This window comes from Pteropus vampyrus, unplaced genomic scaffold (genome assembly GCF_000151845.1).
Source record: "Pteropus vampyrus isolate Shadow unplaced genomic scaffold, Pvam_2.0 Scaffold492, whole genome shotgun sequence".
NCBI classification, from domain to species: domain Eukaryota; kingdom Metazoa; phylum Chordata; class Mammalia; order Chiroptera; family Pteropodidae; genus Pteropus; species Pteropus vampyrus.
In genome coordinates, this window is record NW_011889273.1 from 229,623 (window position 1) to 237,874 (window position 8,252).

Sequence of the window (8,252 nt, forward strand, 5' to 3'; positions counted from 1 at the left end):
CAGACCACAGAAGCTAAGAAACTACGGGGTCCCACGCCAAGCACGCGCAGACCTCGTCATCAAAGCCCTGCGTTTTATAAGGGGAGCGAGAAAACGTCCCAAAGGGGGTCGTTTTGTTGATTTCCGTCTGTTTCTCTTCTCTGGGCGCCGGCCCGACCCACGCGCGGCCTCGCAGCGCGGGGCTTCCCCTTCCGAGGTGAGGGCCGCGGGGACCGGGCCGCCGGGCGGGCTGATCCACGGTCGTGGGTGTTAGCGGAGCCACCTGAAGCGCCGCGGGGCGAGGGGCGTGTCGGGGCCGGACACTGTCCAGTGGAGGGCTGTGTCTTCGGAGGGGCGACGCGGGCACCGTAAGCGGGGCTGTGCGCGCTGCTCGCCCGCGAGGGTCGGAGGCCATGCGGCTCGGGCGCGACTTCGGGCTGGCACGCCTGCGGGATCGGGGTGCGCTTGGAGAGCGAGGAGGGAGTTGGGGAGCGTCGTGGGCGGCCCCGCAACCCCGCGGAGTCGTGCGGGCCGGGGCAAGCTCCGGCGCCCGGCTCCTCCCACCTCCCCCGACCTCCTCCGGGACGACAGGGTCCGCCCCGCCGCTTTGATGGAGGTGCAAACATTTGGGGGAGGGCGGAGGTGTAGGGGCTGGGCCGGGGCGCTCGGGGTGGACCTCCGATTTACATGAAACAGGAGCGCGGGAGCCCATTGTTGGCCCCCGGCCCCCAGCCAGTCCCGCGGGGTCTGATATGGCCGCGCTCCGCCAATGGGCAGCGGCCCCCGCACTTCAAAGGGCGCGCGGCCCAATCCGCCGTGCCCCCCTCCGCGGCCGGCGCGGCTCTATTTATGGGGTGGGGACCGATTTTCTTTCCCCAGAGACCTACTCTAGTCGCGCCTTACGGGAGTTCAAGTGGAATAAGCTCCCCCCACCCCTCTCCCCCGCCCCCTCCGCCCCAGATCTGCGTCCTCGCCCTCCTCCCGGGTCTGTGCTGGCACCTGGGCGCAGTCGCCGGCGTTGGCCCGAGCGGCCCCTCTTCTTGGAAGAGCGGCCGCCGACTGCGGTGAAGGTGGCTTTTGGGTATCGAGTCGGGACTTGGGGGGCGGTGGGGAGGGGCGGGCGGGAGGATGAGCTCCCCGGGCACCGAGGGCGCTGGGAAGAGCCTGCAGTACCGCGTGGACCACCTGCTGAGCGCCGTGGAGAGCGAGCTGCAGGCGGGCAGCGAGAAGGGCGACCCCACGGAGCGCGAGCTGCGCGTGGGCCTGGAGGAGAGCGAGCTGTGGCTGCGCTTCAAGGAGCTCACCAACGAGATGATCGTCACCAAAAACGGCAGGTGGGTGCGCCCTGCGCTCGCGTGGCCGGCACCCTGGGCAGCGCCTTACTCCCCTCTCCTGCCGGAGGTCTTTTCGCTCATTTCCACTCGGGCCCCTAAGCGTCACCCTTCTGGGGCGTCATTCACGGAAGGTCGGGGAGGAGAGCTCCTCGCAGGCGTCCCCCGGACCCCCGAGCTGCGCCTCGCCCAGGCTTGCCCGGCTTCCCGGTTCGGCTTGGCTCGGGACCTCCCCGCCCCTGCCTCCGAGGCCATGGAGAGGGTGGAGGACGCCTGGGGACCTAGGGGTGCTCTGGGAAGGGGACGGCTTGGGGGTCCCCATTGTAAACTCCCAAGGGGGCTGCTCTTTGCCCCGAAATGACTCCTGTCTTCAGCTCTCTGCCTTCCGTCTCGGGTGTGGGGTCAGGGTCCTCCTGCTTCTCCTTGCTTTTCAGGAGGATGTTCCCCGTGCTGAAGGTGAACGTGTCCGGACTGGACCCCAACGCCATGTACTCCTTCCTGCTGGACTTCGTGGCGGCCGACAACCACCGCTGGAAATACGTGAACGGGGAGTGGGTGCCGGGGGGCAAGCCCGAGCCGCAGGCGCCCAGCTGCGTCTACATCCATCCCGACTCGCCCAACTTCGGCGCCCACTGGATGAAGGCGCCGGTCTCCTTCAGCAAAGTCAAGCTCACCAACAAGCTCAACGGAGGGGGCCAGGTAGTCGGCGGCGCAGAGAGGGGCCCGCGGGCTGCACCTTCTGCCTGGCGGAGGCTCGCAAGGGATGCTGCTTGCACGGGGGGCGACATCGGCCCAGGAGAAGCTTTCTCAGCCTTCTCCATTGAAGCCTTCATCCAGTGTTGTTTATAGCAGACGGATGACGGTCACGGCGCAGCCCGGGGGGCGCGGAGGGGGCGCAGCCTGGGGGGTGCGGAGGGGGCGCAACCTCACCCCGAAGACTCCAGCAGGTCTCACGCTCCGGGGAACTTGCGCGTTTTAGCGCTCAGCTTTCCTAGGGGTATTGAAGATCCCACCCTTGCTGGTAGACGGTCACTTTAGAGCTAAATGAGTGCCACAGTATTTTCGGGGTGAATCCTGAACAAACTCGTACATTCGTCCTTTCCTAAAGAACTGTTCACCGGGGGCTTGTTACTGGGCGACCCCGCGAGCCCAGCGTTCAGGGTCCTCGGCAGCCGGAAGCTTTAGGACTTCGTTCCCCCAGGTCGGGGTGGGGTGCGGGGTGGGCGCTCCCGCCTGGGTGGTGCGGCGCATCGCACGTTCCTTTTCCCCCGGACTCGTCCTGGGGAGCGGCGCCGCCTGGGGCTCCCTCTCACTTCAGCAGGAAAGGGAGTTTCTGGGAGCTGCAAGGTTTTCTCTATCTTGGGTGTATTTTCCCCCTTGACAGCAGGGCAAATAGGTGTTTCCCGATCTTAAGGAGGACTTTGGTTGGCACCACCCCCGTATTCCTGTCTCCCCCAGATCATGCTCAACTCCTTACATAAGTATGAGCCTCGAATCCACATAGTGAGAGTTGGGGGTCCCCAGCGTATGATCACCAGCCACTGCTTTCCCGAGACCCAGTTCATCGCTGTGACCGCTTATCAGAACGAGGAGGTGAGGGGGTGGAGAGGGGTACGGAGGGGGTGCAGAGGGGACCTTCTCAGCATGCTGTCCCCTGGGAGCTTCCTGCCCTTGGGGACAGTATGTGTGATTGATTAGCGTACTTCAGACTGAAAATTAATGCCTTTGCAAATAATTTACCAGAACTATAAAATTGGGACAGATGGGAGAAAAGTTTAAAATAAGTCCTCATGCAAGCATGCCCCGCCCCTTTAATTCTCTGTAAAAGTATCTAAAACTAGAAGCCTCTGATGAATGCTCGAAATGAAAAGGTGAGTCAAATATTTAGGTAGAGAACCGAGAATTTCTGGAGAACAACATTTGAGTGAGAGAGGGACATCTGATTATTTTGGAAATCTTCCTCAAAGGGCGGGCGGGTCACCTTCCACCTGTGCCGTGTGAATTATCAGCTAGAAACCAAACGCTGTTTAGCGCCAGTAAACTCAGTAAACTTCAACGGGTTAAGTCTGATCCAAGAGCACAGGCGTTTCACGTTTAGCTGGTCAGCTTGTCAGCGCCGGTGACCACCTGGAACTAGCAAGTCGCCCTTTCCCAGGCAGACCCAGGATGTGTTTTGAGCTATTTGTCCCATTTATACACCCAGAATAGTGTCCGCAGTAGGTTCAGTTTCTTGTGGATTCCACTTAGAAAGTCGGCATTTAAGAACTTTTCACAAATGTGCTATTTTTGACGAAATACTGTAATTCCTCAGCCACTTCAAAATCCAAATAGAAAAATATACCTGGACAGAAGTCTGATTCTGTTTGAACATTTAAAGGGGTGCAGGTGCTTCCCAATTTCTTGGTGCCGTATGAAATCTTCTGCCTATGAGCAATATGCTAGTAAATGTGATTTCTTTTTTTTTTTCAGATCACAGCTCTTAAAATTAAATACAATCCATTTGCAAAAGCTTTCCTGGATGCAAAAGAAAGGTGAGAGGATTCTAACTATCCCCTTTGGGCAAAGAGGTGAAAGAGGAACTATTGCTGCGAATACTATTTTCTGAATATTCTTCTTTTTGACAATTCAATACACTTTTTCCGACAGAAGCGATCACAAGGATTTGGTGGAGGAGCCTGGGGACAGCCGGCAGTCTGGGTGCTCCCAACGTACGGTTTGTCGCTCTCTGCCCGGTGTCCCCTGTTTAGGATCAGACTGCTGAGTTGGAGACGCAGCGGACTTGTGCGTCTGGGTGCGGGTGGGGAAGGACTCGCCCTTTCGCTGTGCAAGGCTCAGGGCCCCGTGGTCCTGAAAGCCTTCACCCTCTGCTCTGTCGAGGGCTCGTGGCTGCTCGCCCAACTGGTGGCACCTGTGACAGACATCTGGGCAGAGTTTACCTGGGCTCTTTGGTTTTGCTCCAAAGCGGCTCCAGCCGTGGCAGGGGGTGGATCACCGAGACATCGGTGAGTGTCCAGACTCTGCTGCGCTGGGGCAGAGGAGGACCCAGCTCTCTATGTCCCTTTGCGGTGGTCTCTGTTTCTGTCCCTGGTTGAAAACCGAAGGGCCGTCTTTGGAGCAACGCTGCTGAGTGACACGTTAAGGTTCCTCCCTCGGCGCCTTCGGTTCTGCAGACAGGAAGGAGTCTTGCGCACACTGGTTTGCGTGGAAACTGAATGGTGGCTCGCGGGGCCCGCGAAGTCGGCTTCAGGGGACCCGTGAGCCAGAGCAGAGGGGAGCAGGTCGAGATGGCCGTGTCCAGTAGGAGAAAATGCTTTTTCCGGCTCTCTTGTCACAGGGAGGGGACTCGGAGAGTTTAAGGAAGGGACACTGTTGGGACAGAAAAGTTAGTGTTTCCCGGTCCCCCCTAGGGGCTGGAGGAGCCTGCACGGCACACTCTTCGGCCATGTTCTGTGCTGGTTTCCTTTTTAAAAAAAAAAATCATCTTCTAGCCGAATTTAGCTGTCACTCTCCTGAGTGGCTCATGGCCTCATGTCTGGCGAGGGACGGGGCCTGTGCTCGGTGGGCACGGGCGGACCCTCCCTCACTTCAGGGTGGTCCGAAGAAGCATTCATAGTTTGGGAATTGGGGCCGGACTAGCTGCGCCCCCCAGGAGCGCCTTTTCTGAGTTAAAAGCAAAAGAAATGAAAAAACAGAGTGGAGAAGGAACTGGGGTTTTAGGGGACAGTGCTGGGAGGCTCTCCAGTGGAGGAGTAGCAGAGGGAACGTGAGCAGAAAACGGTGCCCCCAAGGCAAGGACCGCAGCTCCTCCGTGCGACCGTGCGGGTGACGGGGAGGATGGAGGGACACGGCTTGTGTGGCCGGCCTGCGTGTCGAGTGGGCCTGGCTGTGAATTTTGTCTGTTTTTACATGTTATTCACGCTCGGCAGTTAGGACCTGAAGGCCCATTGGCCCGAGGGGATGGAAAACCCAGTAAGAAAAATCCCACCGAGGTGGGGAGAGGTCTGGGGTGCTGCGGGGGGCCAGACAGGAATGGCTGGGGGAGCAGCGGGGCCGGCAGAGGCTGGGGTCTCCCGGGTTTCCTCAGGGGCTCTGTGGGTTTGGAGACCTGGTTGACCTGCGGCTCCCAGTGTGGGGCTGACGTCACGACGCCTTCAGACTTGGACTGGATGCTCGGTGTTGACACTGCGAACCCCACTCCATCGGGGACCGCAGTCCCCTGGCCTCAGCCCTCCTGTCCTCTAAATGACACCGTAAGGAAGTGGCAGTTACTCAGCATTCTTTTCCCACAGCCGGGGGGTGGCTTATCCCCGGAGCCGGCGCACTGTGCCCTCCCGCCGCCCCCCACCCTCAGTTCGGAGGCCCCCTGCCACTTCCCTCCACGCACGGCTGTGAAAGGTGCCCCACCCTGAGGAACCACCGTCCGTCCCCCTACCCCAGCCCCTACGCGCCTCGGAACAGCTCTCCAAGTAAGTCGTGAGTCGAGGTAGACGGGGCTCAGGGGTGAGGGGCTCCGGAAAGGCACCTGGGGGGTCCAGAGGGCAGGAGAGGAGGACCTCTCTGAGCCACACCCGAGCCAGCGGCGGGCTGGCCTCAGAGGTCCAGGCCGGGGCCCGGGTGGTGGCGTGAGCTTCCACGCCCCAGAACCGGGGGGCCCTCTCCAGGGGCCCTGCATTCGGATACTTCGTGAACCTCTCCAGAGGGCTGTCGGGGGGCCCGGCGCAGGAGCTGCTGGCGTGCCTAACCCGAGTGTGCTTCTGGAGTGTGCCCGGTCAGCAGCCTCGCGGCCGCTGCCACCACCCTGAGCTGGCTACGTCGCGGGCGGGCCAGAAGCACAGGTTCCCCAGGCTCTCGGGCGGCCTCGACGTGGGCCTCAGTGGTCTGAACTCCAGGCCAGGACACGAGATCCCCGTGCCTGGGGCTCTGCGACCCCGTGTGGGCCTAGACTTAGTTTTGTCTGGCTCCAAAGGGAGGAAAAAGCTAATGAACCCGTAAAACAATTAAGCAATCAAAGCCGATTTGAAACGCAAGGGGCAGTATTTGGTAAGGAAGCAGCCGGGACTCCTTCGGCTGGAGGCTGGACGGTCATATTTTAAGTTTTGCCTGGAATAATGGTTCCTGAAGCCCGTTCGAGTCTTAAGAAAGCCCTCTGGGCAAAGGCAGGTTCGAGCGGTAGGTATTTTTACTTTAAAGTATAATAATAAATCCCCAGCGAGCGATGGTGGGGCTCCACGTCCACAGGTGGCACAAAACGCTGGGGCTTCCTGGGCCGTTTCCAGCATCCACGTCTGGCAGCAAACGGGGCCTCCGCGGACGGGCGGAGCAGCGGGCGGGAGCAGCGGGCGGGAGGCCCGCCGTTCCCGTGGCCACCTTCGTTCCCACCGTGGGGTGGCCGTGGCATTTGTTGCCTTTTGTTGCTCTTGGGAGGCGTTGTCGCTGACGCCGCTCTCTGCCTCCGCAGCCTACCCCGACAGTTCGCCCGCGTGTCTGTCCATGCTCCAGCCCCACGACAACTGGTCCAGCCTCGGAATGCCTGCCCACGCCGGCGTGCTGCCTGTGGGCGCTGGCGCCGGTCCACCCGCGGGCCCCAGGTAACGGTGGGCTGGGAGGCGATGCAGGGGCGCCCGTGGCCGTGAGCCCCTGCCGTTCCCCGGCCTTCGTCCTGCCCTTTACCTCTGGGTGGTTGGGTTTCTGTTGGTAACGTGGCCGGCTACGTGCTGGGGTCCCGGGTCCCGGTGAGTGGCTGCTCCGGTCTGTGGCTCCCTGGGGGCGGGTGGCCCTCGACAGGAAGAGACCAGGGCCCCGTCCTTGTCCCGGTGCTGCTACTTACCAGTTCACGTGATGGACTCGTCTCTTAAACTCCGAGCCTCATTTCCTCAAGAAAATGGATCACGAAAACCCCAGTCTCAGCCTGGCTTTGCGGGGCTGTTGGGTGAATATTGGAGAAGTGTTTCCAGAACTTTTTTTTTTTTTGACAGGAGCTATTCAATTAATTCGTTGGCTTTTCTGTGGGCATAGAATCAAAGTCCTTAACATATATGCTGAGTGACTCGTAAAGAATGGTGACTATTAGGAACTTGAAAATTATGGAGAGGAAAATTGGCTTAAAAAAATCAAGCTGATCAGGGAATGCATTACATTTCTTCATAGGATTTTTATAATAAAAAGCTAGAAGCCAATTCTTATCTTCCAGTGAGGAAATGGGCTCGGAGGTTTTATAGGACTGAGCGAGGTGCTGGCTCACAGCAGAGTGACTCCATAGCCCAGTTAGTCATCTAGGCCTCAGAAGTAGTGCACTTTATTGTACATAGACTATCAAAACATGTCGAAAATCTTAATTCTTTTTGTCTAGGAGATGATTCCTTTATAATAAGAACCTAATTGTCTGCTTTAAAAATTAAGCAAACGATGCACAAACCAGCAAACTTTCAAGGCCTCTGGGGTCACTTAGAAACCACACAGACGTCAGATGACCTGTAGGTTGCAAACTCTTGGCAATGGGGACCCCATCTGAGGTCTTCGGTACCATTCTTTTAATCTGTAAAGTGGGATAGCAGCGCACCTCGCTTAACGCAGGCTCCTTTGCAAGTTCAAATTCATCTGAATACAGGACATGGCTCGGCAAAGACTATATAGCACAGTATAGTGTAGGCCTCACTGATTCATTTATAGATGGACTTGTACGAGAAAGCGATTTTCTCTGAACAGCTTTAGCATGGTTTAGTGCTGTTCAAATCTACGTTCTTAGACTGGAGGGTTTAATACTTATTTCCATTCCTTCCGTCGATCGGGTACAGGGCCTCGAAAGTAGTGTAAGGGGACACAGCTGGTCAAGGGCAGAGCTGGGATTTGTTCCCAGTGGAACTCCTGGGTCCCTTGCTTTCTGCGCTGCGTGATGCCAACCTATGTGTAGATGTCACAGGACGAAGGGCAGGCCGCAGTGCC

At 58.7% G+C, this 8,252-nt stretch overlaps 1 protein-coding gene across 1 annotated transcript; it reads left to right on the top strand.

The window, feature by feature from the left end:
• The first annotated feature begins 830 nt into the window (after nt 1-830).
• On the top strand, nt 831-6,902 carry TBXT (T-box transcription factor T). Its single transcript, XM_011382851.1, has 7 exons — nt 831-1,313; nt 1,745-2,009; nt 2,769-2,903; nt 3,780-3,841; nt 3,957-4,018; nt 5,600-5,776; nt 6,769-6,902. The coding sequence occupies exons 1-7, from the start codon at nt 1,108-1,110 to the stop codon at nt 6,900-6,902; spliced, it is 1,041 nt and encodes a 346-aa protein (XP_011381153.1). The 5' UTR covers nt 831-1,107.
• The last annotated feature ends 1,350 nt before the right edge of the window (nt 6,903-8,252 follow it).